The sequence below is a fragment of the Macrotis lagotis genome, chromosome X (assembly GCF_037893015.1).
Source record: "Macrotis lagotis isolate mMagLag1 chromosome X, bilby.v1.9.chrom.fasta, whole genome shotgun sequence".
NCBI classification, from domain to species: Eukaryota; Metazoa; Chordata; class Mammalia; order Peramelemorphia; family Peramelidae; genus Macrotis; species Macrotis lagotis.
Window position 1 is genome coordinate 292,261,678 of NC_133666.1, and position 20,880 is coordinate 292,282,557.

General features: G+C 35.7%; 1 protein-coding gene across 1 annotated transcript in view; it reads left to right on the plus strand.

The window, feature by feature from the left end:
- Positions 1-20,880, plus strand: part of GOLPH3 (golgi phosphoprotein 3) — a 50,184-nt gene that overhangs the window by 20,608 nt on the left and 8,696 nt on the right. Inside the window, 1 exon segment of the mRNA XM_074205790.1 lies at positions 7,631-7,745. Coding sequence (XP_074061891.1) covers positions 7,631-7,745 — 115 coding nt within the window.

Below are 20,880 nucleotides of genomic sequence, written 5' to 3' on the forward strand. Positions count from 1 at the left end.
TTTCTACTTTCTCTTATGTTAAGCCTAAATTTTCCTCTTATAGAGTCTGATCATTTCTCTTATCCTTCTGGAGCAAAACAAGTCCAGTCCCTGTCCTACAAAAAGCTTTTGAAAATTGCTATCACACTCTCATCATCATTACTTCTTAGAGTAATCTTCCCAGTTACTTTAGCTAGTCCTCATGTCATAAGCTGGAACTCCATTATTATTTTTGTTTATCTTCTTTAAAGACTGACCACATGATACCTAGACATGAACAATTTCCTAAGAGTAATTTGTTTAAAGAATATGAAGCTTGTGAAAAGTAGGGGGTGGTGTATCAAAGGGGAAGGAGCACTGGAATCAGAGAACCCAAGTTCAAATCCTGCCTCTGACAGCTTTCTACTTGTGTGACTTTTGGCAAGTCTCTTAATTTCTCTGGGCCTCAGTTACCTCAATTATAAAATAAGGAAGGTTGGACTAGATGTTTGTTTTCAAATCCCTCACTCCCAGTTCTAAATCTGTGAATTATGAAAACTAAGGTAGTATGAGATTCAAGAGGGGGGCAAAAGGAAGGAAAATTAAGCAGTGATGATATTATTGGTAATAAGTAATGAGAGTATGAAGTCAAAGTTCCTGATTTTTTCATGAACATGTAGCATGTTAAACTTATGGTATTTTTTTTTTTTTAGTTTTTTTGCGAGGCAAATGGGGTTAAGTGGCTTGCCCAAGGCCACACAGCCAGGTAATTAGTAAGTGTCTGAGACCGGATTTGAACCCAAGTACTCCTGACTCCAAGGCCGGTGCTTTATCCACTACGCCACCTAGCTGCCCCTACTTATGGTATTTTAATACTTAATAAATCTAGAATAAAGGTGGGGTGTTTGGTTCCTGCTGTTCTATTATGCTTAAGTGATTTGAAAGGTGCAAAATTTTCTCTTCTAGCTTCTTTTTAAGATTTAAGACTGGGGGGGGCAACAGCAGTGGGGGAACAACAAGGTGATGCAGTAGATAGAAAACACTGGCCCTGGAGTCCAGAAGATCTGAGTTTAAATCTGACCTCAGATAATTAATATTTACCTTACCTGTTTGGCCTTGAGCAAGTCACTTAACCCCATTGCCTAGCAAAACAAAAACATAAAATTCAGATGTTAGCAAAAAAGATGTTAGCATTGATAATTGAATAGTTTTTATCTTTTAAAAATATTCTCATTTTAAGATTATTTTTCTTGATAGAGATTGAATTTCTATCTAATGGAATTGAAGACTATAAGAGAGTGGTGGGTATTGGATTTTAAAGATATATGAGAAAATTTTGGAAATAAAACAATATTTTATTTCTTGCTAATTAAGTTATCATTGATTAATTGGAAACAAATTTTATATATCTTATGGATCAGTTTGCCCCTTGGAAGACGTGCTTTAGGTGATATCTTTGGAATTACTTGACATAGTTTATTAGATTACTCAGTTAAGATTAATTAATTATGTGATGTGTTTTGGGAAGCTGCCTATCAAAATAATTGAGAATTTTTAAAGATTTGATAGGCAAATTGATTATTTCTAATTATTTAGATTACCATATTTGGAAAACTTAGATATTATATGACTTTAGAGACACTCAAGAACTTGTCTTTATTTTTACTGATAGAGATCACAAATTTAATAGATGATTTTGAGGAATATCATGATCCACAGAGAAGCCCTGCTCTCAAAGTTCATGGCAGAAGAGCTGTAATTCTGCAGGTTTTACTAAGTCATAGGTGATGGACCCATCTGGTTTGCTTCCTCAACAGAAGGTACATTTGAGACCTTCAGAAAATAATCATTGAAAGAATGGGAAATAATTTATTTAAGTACTTCTTATGTACCAAGAATTTTGCTAATTCCTAGGGGGAATGTAAGCCAAATTCTTGTTCTTTTTGAGTTCTAATGTTCTAAACTGGGAGATAGGTTCTAATGGCTGACAAGGCATTTATTTATCCATTAGGAAGTGTATATCCTCAGCACCTGGTTGAAGAGGAAGACAAGTATTTCTTTAATAAGGACTTCGTTTCCTGCCCTTTATTGATAGACTTATAGTACAAGAAAAGCCACAGCAATGCTGCCCTGCTGGGGCTTACTTCTCCTGCTACTGCTGGCACATAGAGGGCCAGCCTTTCTTGCTAACTCCTCTCCCAAAGAGGAGATTATGGCTTTTGAGGAAGAGGAGCATTTGTTATTGTCAAAGCCTGACTTGACCCAAGATATAGTAACATAAAATTTAATTAAACAAAATTTTAAATTACACATTTAAAAGAAAAAAATAAAAAATTTTTGATTCACAAGCGACAAATCAGAATGTTAATCCCAAGTAAGAGTTATTTTTCTGTGGCACATTATAGTTTAAATGTTATTAGACTGTTGGTTTCTAGAGGACAGGATCCATGTATTTTCACATGTGTACCTTCACTTGTATAGTATAATGAGAAATAGCATGAATTTAATGAATACAGACTCGAGTTCTACCAAGCTTTTGACAGTTAACTAGTTTTATAATCATGTGCAAGTCACAGCTTCTCTGAACCAATTTCCTGGTTTGTAAAATGGGATAGCAGTACTTAGATTTTTAATTATAAGGATCAGGTGAGATAATGCTTGTAAAAAATCTTAATGGATTGTCTAAAAATGAGCTGCTACTATCATATGTGACAGTAATAATCCTTAAAGGAATGAAATTAGTGATAGTGAAACAACATATTGATCTAAAAGTCACTGTTGTGTTATTCAGTTTTCTCTCCCAATATTTGACAGATTGCACAAACCCTATCTAAATGAATTTGTATGTAAAACTGAACTAATTATCTTTATCCCTAAACCCTCTCTATTTCCAATCTTCCTCTTTACTGTCTAGGGTATCACCATCCTACTCCCTCAAGGCTTAAAAGAGTCCTACATGACTCCTTTTTACCTCTCACCCCCCAAATCTATTGCCAAGGCCTGTAGATTTTTACCTCTGCAATTCTATTGCATATGCTCACTCTCTCCCCTAACACTGTTCCCATCTTGTTCAAGACCTCATCTCCTATAATGCACCAGTAGTCTACTGGATGGTCTACTTGCCATGTCACTTCCCTTACTCAAACTTTTGGGCCTTTCTCTTATCTCTGTGATCACAGTCTTCTGTTTGGTATAGCCCTTTATATAACCTATGTGCAAGGACCCACCCCTGCCCCTCCTTTACAGAAGTCCTCTTACATTTTTCCTCCTTCCCTGTTTTCCATGTATTCTGCTATCCAGTAGCACTAAGCTCTTTGTGGTTGCCTGAAGAAGTTATTCCCTTGTGCCTGGAATGCTCTTGGTCTTCATTTTCATCTCTTGACTTTCCTGGCTTCTTTCAAGACCCTGCCAAAATTCTAACTTCTATTGGAAACTTTTAATTCTAGTGCTTATTTTAATTATTACTCATTTATCCTCCCCCCCCCCCCCCCCCCCCCCGTAAGGCAGTGGGGGTTAAGTAGCTTGCCTAGGGGTTATACAAGCTAGTATCACGTGTCTGAGAACTCAAGTCCTCCTTAAGGTACTGAGCCACCTAAATCACCCTTGTTTTGTTGTTTTATCTTGTACATAGTTTGTTTTTATTATTTGTTTGTATTTTTACTTCTCCTTTAGCTTGTGAAACTCTAGGGTAGCAACTGTTTTGTCTTTTTTTTTGCATTCCTATAACAGGCTTATTGTCTGTCTGAATGAATGAAAAGCATTTATTAAGCCTACATTGTGCTCCATACCCTGGGCTACTCAGGAGATCCCTATTATACTGGTGACTAGACATGGTCTAGCAATTATAAAGATGATGAATGGAACAAAAGGTCAGTTGATGAGTTCTTTACCAAGTCTCTTTATTTAAAATATGATTACAGTTTTCTGAGCTAGAGATGGAGGCACTTGATGGCAGGGTAAGGATGAGGCTGTGAGGTTCAAAGGAATTCTTTTTTTTGGCAAGGCAAATGGGGTTAAAGTGACTTGCCCAAGGCCACACAGCTAGGTAATTATTAAGCGTCTGAGGCCGGTTTTGAACTCAGGTCCTCTTGACTCCAGGACTGGTGCTCTATCCAGTGCACCACCTAGCCTCCCCCCAAAGGAATTCTTAATTAGAATTCTAGGAAACTATGGACTTAGTAAATGGAGAAAAGAATATATATGATTATAGGATATCTTCCCTTTCTTTAGAACACTATGCCAAGTTTTAGGATTTATAATAAGCAATTTACTAAAAAAAAACAGCATTAGGGAAAACATGGAGAGAAGTGGCAAAATAAAGACTAAAAAGGGATGAAGGTTTTAAGTTTATAGGTTTTTATCATTTCACCCTTATCTGAGCACATATTAATTATAGAGACTGTTATTTGCAGGAGCAACTAGGTGGTTATCCTAAAATAGCTAATTTACTAGAAAACAGCATTAGGGGAAACATAGAAAGAAATGGCAAAATAAAGTATAAAAAGGGATGAAGATTTTAAGTTTATAGGTTCTTATCATTTCATCCTTATCCAAGCACTTATTAATTATAGAGACTGTTCTTTGCAGGGGCAACTATGTGGTTAAGTACATTAAACTCTTGGTCTTGGGGTCAGAAAGACTCATCCTCTGACACTTAGTAGCTATGAACTTGGGCAAGTCACTTACTCCTGTTTGCCTGAGTCATCTGTTCCTCATCTGTAAGGTGAACTTGAGAAGGAAATGGCAGATCACTCTAGTATCTCTGCCAAAAAAAACCTTAGATGGGATTGCAAAGAGTGGGACATGACTAAAAAAATTCTTCTTAGAGCTTCTCTTTCTTTAACCTTTTCTATCTGGTTTTTTTTTCTTTTTTTGCTCATTTTGGTTTTTCTTTTCTTACTGAGGCTTTGGCAAGCAAGTTTGCAGGTATGGCAGACTCTGGAGTATTCGTTTCTGAGTTCTCAGTTATTGATGTCTGGTATCCATATATCTCTTGAAGTCTTTTAGTTTGATAATTTCTTGTGTTATATCAAGGAGAAGCAGCATTATATAGTGAATATAGAGTTTCATTTTTAGAGTCAGAAGGATGAGGGTTCAAGACCTGCTTTTGATATAGATATAGATACATATAGATCTATATATATATAGATATAGATATAGATATATATGTTCTAGATGCATAGATGGCATTGCACGACTCACACCTTCAGTGCCCCAGTCAGCTCTTACAGATGACTCGCTAACAAAACATCAAAATCAAAAACCAAACTTAAAAAAAGATCTGTGTCTATGATTATGAGAAGTTACTTTTAGAAAAAGTTAAAGAAATAACTTTTCTTGTACTTTGAGTATGCATAAGAAAAACTCTTCCCTAATGAAAATGCATTTTTCCTTTTTTTTTTTTTTGCAAGGCAAATGGTGTTAAGTGGCTTTCTCCAAGGCCACAGAGGTAAGTGTCTGAGACTGGATTTGAACTCAGGTACTCCTGACTCTAGGGCTGATGCTCTATCCACTGTGCCAACCTAGCCACCCCTGAAAATGTATTTTTTTAAGAGCTTACTGTGTGCCAGACTAGTTGGAGCTTTCCTGAAATAATCTTCAGGAAGAGCCAATCAGGAGAAAGAACCAAGAATGATGTTCCTCCAGGGCATAGCCTCTGTTTTCTAGTCCTTATATTCCACCTTCTTCTTAGTAGGTTTTGGTGCTTCACTCACCTCTTATTTAGAGATCTTTTAGATACTCAAGTTCTGTTTCCTTGAGATATTTGGAAACCACTTTCCTCAATCCCATAGGCTTTATTTTTATTTAACTTCATGAATCAGATTGCACTGAATTTTCTAGACTGACTGTGTTTAAATGTCTCCCCCCCCCCCCATTCCATAGACTTCATGTCTTTAGCCATAATACATGTTATTTACCAATTGGATTAACAACTGAAAATCAAGATTTTTGAGTTGGAGGGGACTAGAGCTTCTATCAAAAATTCTTATACTATAATTAGTTGATTGCTGTCCTTTGTAATTGAGGAGGACCAAAATGGCATCACTTTGTTGGGGATCTTGGTACCTTGTAACTGATTGTAACTGGTTAGACCAATATGAACTGGAAGGCTCTCTACTAAGGTTTGGGAACAAATAGTTTATGTGAACATTTAAAGGGGGGATGTCTCTAAACTTGCTTATCTCATATTTTCTTTGACTTACAGCAGTTGTGCTTTACTCATATAAGTACCTTCTTTGAGCAGGGCATGCCACATGATCCTGTGCCATTGTCTCCCAAGTCTCATAATTGATTCCAAAGTTCTTCTGACTTCTGAGTAACCTTGAAAGTGTCCTTATATTTCTTCTTTGGACCTCCTCTTGAACACTTGATTTGCTTGTTTGAGTTGTTCCTAGATTAGTCTTTTAGGCAAATGGGTGTTTGGCATTTGAACAGCATGCACATATTCTCACCAGCCCTACCTCCATCCTTCATTGGAGTTATGCTCCCTGCAATAGAGTTTGAATGTTTGGGAGTTCAACCTGAGAAAGGGCCTCAGTGTGGGGTGCCTTAATCTTGCCAGGTGATCTTCAGAATTTTCCCAAGACAATTCAAATGGAAGTGATTCCTTTTCCTTATTCAAGTTTATTTCCTTACTCAAGAACCCTTATACCCATATTATATTTTATAAGCATCTGGCTTATATTATAACATACCTGATAATTTAGCCTCTAGTTGAATACTATCCTTATACCCCTTTACACATACATAACTCTTCAACTTTTGAACCCTACTAATTGTGGAAACTTTTTCAGACATCAAATTTAAATTGCTTCTGCTACTAACCACTTTTAAGTCTGCCCTCTGGACTCCAATATAAGCTCTAATCTCTTTCCTGTGGTAGTCCTTTCTTCTCTGTCTCAACACTTAGCTCCTTGTGTCCTTACTCCTGGACATAAAGAGCCCTGAGACACTTTATCTCATACTTCTCCCACTGATAATCATTTACCTATCTCAAAGTGGTTAATCATTGAGCCAGACCTGGAATCTCTTCTCTTTCCATAACCTCTTCTTCCTCCCCCCCCCCATGGGATCTTTTCCATCATATTACTTATTTTAAAATGCCTGTGACATATTATCATCATAAACTTACAGTCTTTCAACTATTTAGATAAGATTATGGCACTCCATTGCCTCACCTCAACAGTCCCCTTTCCTTTCTTTTAGCTGCCATTATTGCAGGACATTTTCCTCCCTTTTGGGGGGTCAATATTGACATCTTGTAAGTGTCTCTAGAGGAGCCTTCTCTATTTAAATGCCTACATCATGAGTTTTGGGGCTTTTTAATTTAAAAAATAGCTGGAAAATAGCAGTTAGGTAGTGCAGTAGATAGAGCACCAGCCCTGGAGTCAGCAGGACCTGAATTCAAATTCTGAGCTCCTGCAGGCTTTGCTCCAAGAATGAGAGGCCAACAAGAAGCAGAATGCTCTAACCAGCCCAGGTTAGAAACAGCACAACAAAGCTGTCATACTTGAGGGACAGACGGTACTTCCAGCTTGGAAGAAATAGGATGATGCAACACCAGTAAACAAATAAGCAAAGCCTGTGTTTGAACTCAAGACTTCTAATACTGTAACTTTTCCTTAATTTAAGATCTTTGCATTTTTTCACTTACTATTATTTCTAACTTTAGGTGATTTGTAAGTCAGATGCTCCAACTGGGGATGTTTTACTTGATGAAGCCTTGAAACATGTTAAGGAAACTCAGCCTCCAGAAACAGTTCAGAATTGGATCGAACTGCTTAGTGGTAAGCCAGAAATAAAAAAATTGAACACTGAAGTTTGCTAAGAAAATTTTTTTAAAATTACTGAGGATATTTAGAAATATTCTTGTTTCATAACTATAAACATTTCATTTTAAATTGATTACTGTGACACTTAGAACTTAAACAATTAATGGTTTTCAAATTTTTTTATCTGAGGGACTCGAAAGAGGTGGCTTGGTGGGTGGAGGAAGGGAAGTAAGATTGGGGGGAAAAATTGTAAAACTCAAATAAAATCTTTAATAAAAAAAGTTTTTAAAAGGTGACTTGGGTAATTGGAGGAAGAATAGAGGTTGGAATAGATAGTGGGATTTGTTTTTGTAAAAAAATATATAAAATGATATCAGCCAAAAAGCCATAAAAGAAAATTAGTTCAGTCAATTAAAACTAGAAGATCACATTGATTAAATAAAAATATCTCCTATTCATAAATCTCCTTATTTTCGAAGATTTATAATTACATTGAGGAGTGGTCTCTATGAGAATAAACTATATTGTTGTGGGTGTGACATGTTTATATCTGGAAATGGTTCAGATAAAAAAAAATTCAAAGATTTTGATGTTTCTCCAGGAATGTATCAGTTAAATTAAAAAAAAACAAGAATCCAATTAATGAATTATGTGTATCTATTCCAGCTTTATATTCTGAATAATTTAAGCTTCCCAGTTGACTATAAACTTTGTCATTTGGAATAGAATCAGTTATAGTAGAAAGTGTCTCATATGACAATGTAATTTATATCTACTTTAGGAGAGGTAAAGAAATGTCACCATATACCTTTTTGCAAACTATTTGTAGTAGGAATTTCACTGTAATTAGATGAATTTTGTATATAATAGAAACTCACCTCATATGTCTTTCATGTGTGTTAAGATTTATATACCATAGCCAGTAAAAGCTGTACCTGGGTTTTTATCATCACTAGCATTTGATTGCTCCTAATGAATGAGCTTTTGTTTTTAGTACTGCTATTGGGAGGAAGGACATAAGGACATGCTTTTGGAAGTGTTTCTTAAGGATGTAAATTTAAAGAGTAGGTTAAAGAACTCCTTTATTTAAATAGAAAAGAATAAACAAGATTTAAGTGTTGTCAGACATGATACGTGGGTAAAATTTGGTTTTATACTTGTTCTGAAAAGCTGAAATCTTGTAAGGAAATGACCTTAGAACCTGTTTACCAAATAGTTCTTTAACTGAGAACACTGATTTTATTTGTTAGAGAAGAATAAAATGCTAATCTGTATTTAAAGACCACCTACTTTTTAAGTACAGGCATTTTACAAAAAAAAAAGGTTAATGATGAAATAGCATTCATAAGAAGTAGTCATCTAAAATATTTTCATACTTCCATAAGAATAAGAAATCTTCTTAAGACAATTTATCTACTGAGGGAACTGGAATTGGTTTTGAAACATGAGTTAAAAATAGTAATGGACTCTGCTTGTTACTCTATAGGATTTCTAGAGTGAATTTTATTTTTTAAATTAGATTTTTTTTTCACTGAACAAAGTCTTCCTTACACTAGGAAAAAAAAAAAGAAAACAAAACTTTTGTAGTATATACGTAGTCAAAAAACCAAATTCTTGCATTGGTCCTGTCCAAAAAATATGCTGTTTGCACTCTGTGAGTTCCCTACATCTGACAGGAAATGGTAACAATGATCTACACAATGTTGAATCGTTGGCTTTTGTAGTTCTTTCACACTGAGATATTTTTCAAATTTCCATCTAATGTTCTCCTGTCATTTTGAACTCTTTTTTTTAAATCTAACTGTAAGATTTCCCCATAGCATCTGTTTTTAGATTCATTCCTGTATTGCCATCTACCAAGATCTTTTTGAATGATTTTGTTCATTAATCTGTTACATTTCTGTCCCATATTTGTTTCACATACAAATATAATGAGTTTTCATCTATGTCTTTATCCAAATCATTGATAAAAATGGTAGGTAGCAAAAGGCTAAGCACAGATCCACCAGGGACTTCCAAGTTTACATAGAATTACTTTTAACATCTCTTTGGGTCTGACCATCCAGTTCTAAATCTACTTAATTGCAATATTATGCAGCCTATTATCTCAATTTTTTTGCTTAATATTTTTGGAATCAAGAGAGATGTGTGCTTATGTTGAAGAGGTTGTTGACATCCCAGCAATAACTTGGATAAAATGCATGAATAACATTCTGAATGTCTTTTTTTTTTTTTTTTTTTTTAGGTTTTTGCTAGGCAGTGGGGTTAAGTGGCTTGCCCAAGGCCACACAACTAGGTAATTATTAAGTGTCTGAGACTGGATTTGAACCCAAGTACTCCTGACTCCAGGGCTGGTGCTTTATCCGCTGCGCCACCTAGCCGCCCCTATTCTGAATGTCTTACAGATTTACTGAAGACATTAATCTAGGAGAGGTTTACCTAGCACACTCAAATGGAAGAGTTGGCATACAAAAAAAGATGAAATTCGGTAGAGTTAAATCAACTTCACAAGTTCAGGACAGGAATATGGAAGGTTAGAAGTTTGTCTGAAAAATCTCCAGGGGATTTTAAATGATGTATATTTTCAATATAGTATATAAACTAAGATAGCTCATGAAATATTTGGCTATATTAGGGGACTATAGCTTTCAGGATTGAGGAGGTGTGATAGTTTTCACAAGTTTTTAACTTGGAATCTTTGAATTTGTTTTTCATTGTTTTGATGATTGCATTGTACTATATACCAGGTTGCCTTTGCAGTCCTATTTTATTTTCTGCATTTAAAAACATTCTAAGAAAGGGTCTGTAGGTTTTATTAGACTGCCAAGGTGAGTAACCACATTAAAAAAACCTTTAGGAATCATTGTTCCAATACTCCATGTGGAGTATTATGTTGAGAGTCATAGTTGGAGAGATAAGTTAGAAAGCAATGAGAAGAATCATCTTGTTGATAAGACAGTCAGTTTGATGAAGAGCCCTGAGTCCATGTCATATGAGGCTTCTTTTAAGGGAACTGAGATATTTGGCCTGTAAAAGAGAAGATTAAGGTATTGAAATGGGATTGTTTTTAAAGAACTAGAAGAACTTTCTATGGAAAAGGGATTAAACTTGTTTTTTACTCCCAAAACAAAACCAAAGCTATCAATGAGATGTAGTTTAAAAAAAGACAAATTCAGATTTGATGTTAGGAAGAGCTTTCTAACAATTCAAATCATCCAAAAATGGAATAGGCTATCTTGTGAAATTTTTCTCCTGAAATTTATCAAGAAGAGACTGGGTACATGGAACACTATTCTATTAGAAACCAGGAGGGAGGGGAATTAGGGGAAGCCTGGAAGGATTTGCATGAACTGATGCTGAATGAGCAGAACCAGAAGAATATTGTACACCCTAACAGCAACATGGGGGTAATGATCAACCTTGATGGACTTGCTCATTCCATCAGTGCAACAGGGCGGCTAGGTGGCGTAGTGGATAAAGCACCGGCCCTGGAGTCAGGAGGAGTACCTGGGTTCAAATCCAGTCTCAGACACTTAATAATTACCTAGCTGTGTGGCCTTGGGCAAGCCATTTAACCCCGTTTGCCTTGCAAAAACCTTAAAAAAAAAGTCAAGAATATTAGATCAAATTTATTAGAATGGGAATTTCTTTTTTGGACTGGATAATTGTTGAGGTTCCCTCCAATTCTAAATCCTAGGAACTTAGATGTATTCCTCTACCATTTTATAATTTGATTTAGAAGCTAAAATAGAATAACTAATTTTCACAGGGCAACTTTTCATGAGCTTCTTGTTAGAAATTCTTAGATGGGCATAGTTAAGTAAATCTCTTCTGTTACTAAAATTATAGCAGAATTAAATTATCTGTTCTTGTTTAAGAGTGAACAAAATACCTCCTCCCCCCAAAAAATATAGATTCACTTGAGCGATAAAGTAAAGGGGAGAGAGAAAAATTTAAATTAAATTAAAAAAATAATAGTAATAATTGTAGGTATGGCCAGGTGGTGCAATGGATGGAGCACCAGCCCTGGAGCCAGGAGCACCCAAGCCCATATCCGGCCCCATACACCCAACAATCACCCAGCTCTGTGACATGCAAGCCATCCTAATCCCACTGCCCTGCATAAACCAAAAAAAGAAAAAAAAAGACCTAAAATTAAATAAATAGTAATAATAATAGGGGTGGCTAGGGTGGCAGACAGATCACTGGCCCTTGAGCCAGGAGCACCTGGGTCCAAATCCGGCCTCAAGACACCCAACGATCACCCTGCTATGCGGCTCCAGGCAGGCCATCCAGCCCCATTTGCCCCACACCCACCCCCAAAAATAATAATAATTAAAAAATGTGCTTCGGTCTGTGTTCCAACACCACCAACTCTGTCGTGGGTGGATCACATTCTTTATGATAAGTCCATCACAAAAGTTAGTTCCATATTTTTCCACCATTGCCATTGCTGATCGCAACTCCCTCCTTTTGTATTTCTCCACTACCATGTACTATATTTTGTCTCTCCATTCTGACTCTGCCGTAGGATAGCTGAGTGGTGTAGCAGACAGATCCCTGGTCCTGGGGCCAAGAAGTCCTGAGCCCCCATACCACCCCTTAGGCCTCATTCCTCTATCTATATAGCTTCCAAAGTTACATTACTAACCCCTCAGGTCTTACCATATCATTCCCCAACTCAAAAAACACTAGAAGTTTCCTCTTGACACTAAGATCAAGTACAAGTCCTCTGTTGGGACATTTAAAGCCCTTTTCAATGTATATGTTTTAAAATGTTTTCTTTTTTTGTTTAATTATGTTTGAAATTTATTTATTTTTGAGTTCACAATTTTTCACCAAATCTCACTTCCCCCCCCTCCCCTCCACAGAAGGCAGTCTGTTAGTCTTTACATTGTTTCCATTTTATACATTGATCTAAATTTAATGTGTTGAGAGAAATCATATCCTTAAGGAAGAAAAATAAGATATAAGAGATAACAAGATTACATAATAAGATAATGGCTTTTTCTTTTAAATTAAAGCTAATAACCTTTGGTCTTTCTTCAGACTCCACAATTCTCTGGATACAAATGGTATTCTCCATCGCAGATAGCCCAAAATTGTCTCTGATTGTTGCATTGATGAAATAAGCATGTCACCTCCATGTTGCTGTTAGGGTGTACAGTGTTCTGGTTCTGCTCATCTTACTCAGCATCAGTTCATGCAAATCTTTCCAGGCTTCTCTGAATTCCCATCCCTCCTGGTTTCTAATAGAACAATAGTGCTTCATAATATACATATACCACAATGTGTTCTGCCATTCCCCAATTGATGGACATTGATTCAGTTTCTAATTCTTTGCTACCACAAATAGAACTGCTGTGAATATTTTTGTACAGGTGATGTTTTTACCCTTTTTCAGAATCTCTTCAAGGTATAGACCCAGTAGTGTGGTATTGCTGGATCAAAGGGTATGCACATAAAATTTGTTTTCTTTATATCTCCTCTAAACCCCCTCCCCCCAATTCCCTATTCTGTCAAGAAGCATTTATTAATCACTTAATCAGTTACCAAGCCCTGTGCTTAGCTCTGAGGATACAAAGAGACAAAACACAAAACAACAAAACCTGTCCCTTCCCTAGGAGGCACTCACAGCATGCAAACAACTATTTTTGAACAGGATGTACTTATAGGTAATAAATTAGAGTTGGTAGATCAGGAAAGACTTATTGTAGTTGTAGCTGAGACTTGAAGGAAGCAAAGGACTTTAGGAGATAAAAGAGATGGGGGGGGAGAGAGGTAGAAAGGTGGGTTTGGGGAATTTGAGAGAGTTGAAAATAATATTGAGTTTGCAAATCTAGGTGATTAGAAAGAAAGTGGAGTTCTGAATTACAATAGGAAAACTAGAAAGAAGAAAAGGGCTTGAGGATAAAAATAATGAGTTCCTTTTGAATGTGTTTGGTTAGCAATGTCTATGGAACATTCAGTTTAAGATGTCTAGTAGGAAATTAGACATGCAGGACAAGATTAGGAGAAAAGGGTTAGGGGCTGAATAAGTAGATTTGGGAGATGTTAAAAACATCAAAAATGATATAGAGGGAAAAAGAAAAGAGCTCTGGTTAAAAGGCATGATACAGATGAAGATGAAAGGAAACTGAAAGAAACAGTTAAACTAGTAGGGAAAGAAGTAACTATATTACTGGGGAAAGAACCGAGAGAGTAGTTTCATAAAAACCTATAGAGAAAAATCAGTAGTGTCCCAAAGACTATAAGAAGATATTTTGAATTTAAAAGGACATTAGATTTGATAATTAAGAGCTATTGAAAACACTGGAGAGAGTACTTTTAATTGAATATTTAAGTCACAAGCTAGACTACAGAGAATGAGAGAAAACAAAGTGAAGGTGCCAGTTAACCTTTATGTGGAGTTTAACTACAAATGAGACTAAAGAGATGTGTGAGATACAGATCTAGTAAAAGTTTTGAAGATGTAAGGGAGATATATTTGTGAGCATTTTGGAAGCAATTAGTAGACAGGGAAAGATTGAAGATTAACAAGTGTGTCAGGGATAATAGAGGAAGGCAGTCTGCTAGAGGTGGAATGTATCAGTGGTGCATGTGAGTTTGCCTTGGCAAGAGGAGCCACTTCTTCATATGAGATAGGTGAAGGAGATAGTGGCTATAGACATCCTGAGTGTGAGATGATGAGGGAAGAAGAAAATGGTCTCATTTGTTTCAGTGAGTTATGAGGCAAATACTGAGTGAGAGGAAGTTAGATGGCACAATGGATAGTGCACTTGGCCTTGGAGTCAGGAGTACTGGAGTTTGATTCCAGTCTCAGATACTTAACACTTACTTGTATGACTTTGGGCAAGTTACTTAACCCTGATTACTTTTCCATCTCTAATCCTACTGATTCATATATGGCCTCTGCACCCAGATGACCCTGGAGGAGAAAGTAAAAATGATAACTTAGTACAGCATCCCTCTTGTCCAAATCCAGTTCCTATGTTTGTCATGACATCACCTCCCTACTGTCATGGTCTTCTTCAAGAATGAAGGAGAAAAATTACTGAATGGGATGGTCATTTGATTAGGGAAATGTAGAAGGGCTGTTTCCATTGGGGGGGGGAACTAGTAAAATCTTTATAAAAAGCATTCCTTAATCAACCAAAGCAATCCTACAAGAGTAACATTCCAGTTGTGTGTCTTAGCCTCTTTCCTTTTTCTTTTTTTTTTTTTTGCAAGGCAATGGGGTTAAGTGGCTTGCCCAAGGCCACACAGCTAGGTAATTATTAAGTATCTGAGGCCAGATTTGAACCCAGGTACTCCTGACTCCAGGGCCGGTACTCTATCCACTGCGCCACCTAGCTGCCCCTCTTAGCCTGTATATTTAGGTAACTATAGTGTCAGGAGAAAGATAATCATTTTTTCATTATCGACCCTCTGGAGTCATAGTTGATTTATTTCATTGATCATAGATCTTAAATTTTTCTAATTTAAATGTTGTTATAAATTATTCTCCTGATTCTGCCTGTTTGTATCAGCTTATACAAGACTTTCCACATTTCTTTGAAACCCTGTCCTTTATCGGTTTTTGTTGCATAATATGATTTATTCAGCCATTCTCTATTTGATGGGCACTCTTAAGTCTTTTGCCTTCCCACATCCACAGTACTTTCTCAAATTTATCCTTTATACCTGAAATTGTCCTAACCCTCATGATCTTTAACAGGCTTTCTTAACTGGGGCCTGGAATATTTGTTATTATCTCTTTGTCTGTAATTCCTAGTCTCTTTCTAAGCTCACCTTAAGAATTATTTCTTACATGGGGATTTTGCTGATACCCAAGCTGATAATGCTCTTCCCATATATTTACTTAAACTTTTTTTGCCTTTGTAGACACTTTATCCTATACTAGATACTTAATAAATACTTACTCATTGATTTGTTTATCATTGGATTTTAATAAAGAGAAGTCGCTTACATGCAGCAGAAGTTTATGTAAGCAAGTTAATGAAAAGACTGAGTTTTTGAAAAATTGCACCAATTTTTTTTTGTCCTGCAGTTGAGTGGTTTGGTCAGAAGGTGTCACCAGACTATCACATTTATCCAGTTCTTTGACATCACTGTGTCAACTAGTGTAGATTTAAAAAAAAAAAAATTTCCATAGGTATCGTGAAGCAAGCAATATATCAATGTAACTTAATTTCAGGAAAGCCTTCTTAAAACCTGGTCAGAAATCTTAAAAGACATATGGAACTTCTCCAGTCATACTGATATTTTAGCTCTAATAAATGTCTTCTTAAATAGATTAAGGTTTAATGTATCATCTACTCCCATTTTGCTTAAGACATATTAGTGTTCCCCAATATATTGCAATTATATGAAGTTGCATATAGCAAAATTTGACATTTGTATGAGCAGAATTTAACATTTGTCTCGTGTGTGTGTTTAAATTCATTATACTTTATTCTAGGTCAGTGGGATTTTCCCTACCAGAGTAGGGTTCCAATTGGAATGCTTAAAAGGTTTTGAGCCTTGTCTTTTGTGACCCTTATAAGTGTCCTAATGAAAAGTTTATATTCCCTTTCCTTTTGTTGAAATCTTTTTTATTATATACCCTTCCAGATATGATTTCTTCATATTATCTCTTCAGTTTTCATTTTGTAAAAACACTCAGGATAGAATAGCGCTCCTATAAATGGAGATTATCAGATTAATTAATGTCGTTATTTTCCTGGAGGGGACATAATAGAAGTCTTATTGGAAAAGGATTAGATTTATTCAGTTTAGCTCCAGAAAACAGAAGTAGGAACACTAAGTGGATATTGTTATTAGGTAGATTTAGGTTTAATATAAAGCAATATTTCCTAAGCACTAGGGCTATTCAGAAGTGAAATGAATTGGCTCATGAATCAGTATATAATTTTACTGGCAGTAAAAGAGAAGCTAGGGGCAGCTAGATGGTATAATGATAGAGCACTGCTCCTGGAGTCAGGGAGACCAGAGTTCAAATTTGGATTTATATATATTTAATAATTACCCCATTTGCCTTGCCAGAAAAAGAAAAGAAACTTCATTCTGACTTACATTCTTTTTTTTTTTTTGGCAAGGCGTTGGGTTTAAGTGGCTTGCCCAAGGCCACACAGCTAGGTAATTATTAAGTGTCTGAGACCAGATTTGAACCCAGGTCCTCCTGACTCCAGGGCTGGTGTACCACCTAGCTGCCCCTTGACTTATATTCTTCATCTGTAAAACCGGTATTGTAAGAGAATTAGAGTTGTGAGTCTCAGGAGATCACTTAGCAGAGTATCTGGTATGGAGTAAGCACCGTGGAAATGTTGTTTTGTTACATCTCAGCCTTCTGAAAATATCCTTTTATCTCAAGTCCTAGAACAGGTGTTACCCTCTTATAGGAAGCTTTCCTTTCTCAGTTCTTTTCTAGTCCTTAAAAAGAGTTCTCTTTCCTGTGCATTTGCCATTTTTTGACTTTAATTATAGTGTTTTGTGAACACCTAATAGGTATTTAATGTTGAGTTGAATTAAATTATACCACTACTGATTATATAATTAGGATTTTTAAAAAGCAATTCTTTGGTGATGTATCACGTTTGGTAGTTTGTATGTTTCCTCCCTTCATCCTAGTTGTTTTTTTCCCTGAGTTCTTTCAACATCTAATTATTCTTTTTGATCACCAAGTGGGCTTTGAGAAATCGATTGGATCCTTAGCTGTGGGGACTATGGGTTGGTTCCTCCGTTCTTCCAATAGTATGGCCAACTTCCATTGGATATGCTATAGCTTATCATATTATTTGAGTTATGGTTCTCAGAACTGAGCACAAAACTTCAAATGTCAACTTAGTAAGGTAGAGAGTATGACAGATCTATCACCAGATTGAAATGCTAAAATTCTGTTATTAAACGTAGCTTAGGATTATATTTGCTTTTTTTTGACTCATCACGCTATTTGATGTATATTGATCTTATCATCATTAAGTTTATTCTTTCATTTTTTTCCAATCTTCTCTTTTTAGATACAGTCCAGTGTCTTGCTTTCCTTGTAAAATTGACTTTTAAGCACCTAAAAAGAGGACATTTCTATATACCCAGAAGATCAAGCGAAAGTTTTGTATAAAGCTGTATTTCTCCAATACTAGCTTTGAAAAGAATAGATGCTATATTTTACTTTTTAAGTTGTCTTGTTTTTCTTTCTTTTCGTCTTTATTCTATTAATTAAAAAATATTTGTGTAACCCTTCTCCCTTCTCCTTACTTTTGCATTCCTTTTGTTCCCAATTAAAAAATAGAAAGAAAAATAGACTCACCCTCACCTTTTTGTTAGAAGAGGTGAGTAAACCTCCTCTGTCATAGTTCTTTGGTGGCATGATTGGTCAGAAGTTTGGGTTTTTGCAAGACTATGGGATTAAGTGGCTTGCCCAGGGCCGATGCTCTATCCACTGTGCCACCTAGCTGCCCCTTGGTCAGAGTTTTTAAATTTTAAGTTTTCTTTCCAGTGTGACTACCTTTTAAAGATTATATTCTGGGGGCGGCTAGGTGGCGTAGTGGATAAAGCACCAGCCTTGGAGTCAGGAGTACCTGGGTTCAAATCCGGTCTCAAACACTTAATAATTACCTAGCTGTGTGGCCTTGGGCAAGCCACTTAACCCTGTTTGCCTTGCAAAAACCTAAAAAAAAAATTATATTCTGGTCATTCATCGCACTTAATTCATACTACCAAAGATTTTCTGAAGTTTTCTTTTTCTTTTCTTAGATGAGTAATACTTTGCACTGCATTCACCTGTTAATTTTTTCAGCCATTCCCAAATTGTCTAAAAGCAATCTAAGGTACCTTTATGTTTTAGTTCTTGGCTTTTTAAAATTTCTCTCTCCCTATTTCTATCCGTCCCATTAATAACCCTCACATTGAATTTGATATATTTCTATTACAGTCTCTGTGTGTGTGTATATGTGTTGTATGTACATACATGCAATTCTCCTTTATTTCACATAAGAATGAGCTTCTTCTGTGTTTGTAGATTATTTTCTCTTTAATATCAATTGTAAGACATGGCAAATTTTTACCTCATTTTTTATTCTTATACACTAGTATATTTCTTTTAACTTCCATTGTTTTTCCCATAGTCAACTTGTTATTTAGCTTCCCCAGTACTCATTTAACATTAAAGATCAAAAAGGACACTGTTCTTGGGCCCCTCTTAGAACATTTAGTATCGTTGCACAGTTCCTCTTGTTGCTGTGGTAAATTTACCTTTCTCTGTTTCTCTTGTCTCTTGTATTTTAAAGTTCCTACACAGTTCTAGTTTTTTCATCAGAAATACTTTAAAGTCCTCTTCATTAAAATTTCCTCTTTTGCCTGTAGGATTTTATTCAGCAAGATGTTATTTTTAGTTGTACAAGAGCCCTCACTCATGTAGAAGCTTGCACCTATTATGAAATCCTTACTGTGTTCTTTGGTACTTGAATTGCTTCTTTCTGGATGCTTTGCATAGTTTTTTCCCTTGAATTTTGGCCATGCCATTCCTGGGACTTTCCTCTTTGGTATTTTGGTTTTATTTTTAAGAGGTAATTGCTATTGACTGTTGTAGTTTTGTTATTGTTATTTAATATACACCCTTGCATGACAATCAGAACTGATTGAACTACTGAAACTAAATTATAGAAAATTATACTACTTTAATTAGTTTACAACTCGGCCACCTCCAAGCAATTTTAACATTGAGTTATCTAATTTAAATACTGTTGTTCCCTGTTGGAGATTTGATTTTTATAGATAGATAGATAGATAGATAGATAGATAGATAGATAGATAATAGATATGTGTATGTATATATATATAGAAAGAGAGCAATAAAGTATTATTAAATAAATCAGCAAAAGTTTATTGCATCTGAAACAGTACACATGATTAAAATTATTTCCTACATTTACAACAGTAGTACTTTTCTACCTTTTAACATCTTAACCAAATTATTACATGTGAAATTGTTATTGACAGTTTTATTATTTATGACATTATACTGAGAGGGCTATTTTCTGTCAAAGGTAAGATTGCTGTCTTCCATAGGTTTTAAAAAAAAATGATGGCTAAGATAAAGTACTTTGGTACAATATAGATGACCTTATTTTTCTTTTTAAAAATTACAATAAATTTCAAATGTCAAAGAAGCAGTTTTCTGTAATAGTCTTTGAACTAGTAGAAACCCTGAATTTTTATTTTGCTATTGTTTTTAATTATATTCAGAGAGATGTGGTTTTCAACATACAGCCTTTTGCAAGTTTTGAGTTCCAGGTTTTTCTACCACCCTCTCTCTTTCCTCCCCCTCCCTATGGCAGCAAATAATCTGGTAAAAGTAGTTCATGTACATTCATGATGTAACATTTCCATATTAGTCATGTTGTGAAAAAACTAAGGGGGGGGGAGAACCATGAGAAAGAAAAGAAAAAAATAAAAAATTTAGGAAAGTGAACAAAGTATGCTTTCTCCTGCATCCAGACTCCATAGTTTTTCTCTGGATGTGGATGGTGTTCACCATAATAGGTCTCTCAGGATTATCCTTGATCACTGAATAGCTGAGAGGAGCTGCATTCATCATAGTTGATCATTTCACAGTATTGTTGTGAATGTTAACAATGTTTTCCAGGGTCTACTCACTTCATTCAGCATCAGTTCATGCAAATCCCTCCAGGCTTCCCTGAAATCCCGTCCCTCCTGGTTTCTAATAGAACAATAGTATTCCATGACATACATGTACCACAGTTTGCTAAGCCATTCCCCAATTGAAGGACATTTACTTGATTTCCAATTCTTTGCCACCACAAACAGGGCTGCTATAAATATTTTGTACAAGTGATGTTTTTACCCTTTTTCTTCATCTCTTCAGAATATAGACGCAGTAGTGGTCTTGCTGGGTCAAAGGGCATGTACATTTTTATTGCCCTTTTGGGTATAGTTCCAAATAGCTCTCCAGAAGGGTTGGATGAGTTCACAGCTCCACCAACAGTGTAATAGTGTCCCAGACCCTTCCAACAACGATCATTATCCTTTCTGGTCATATTGGCCAAGCTGAGAGGTGTGAGCTTTAATTTGCATTTCTCTAATAATTAATGATTTAGAGCATTTTTTCATAGGCTGTGAATTGCTTTGA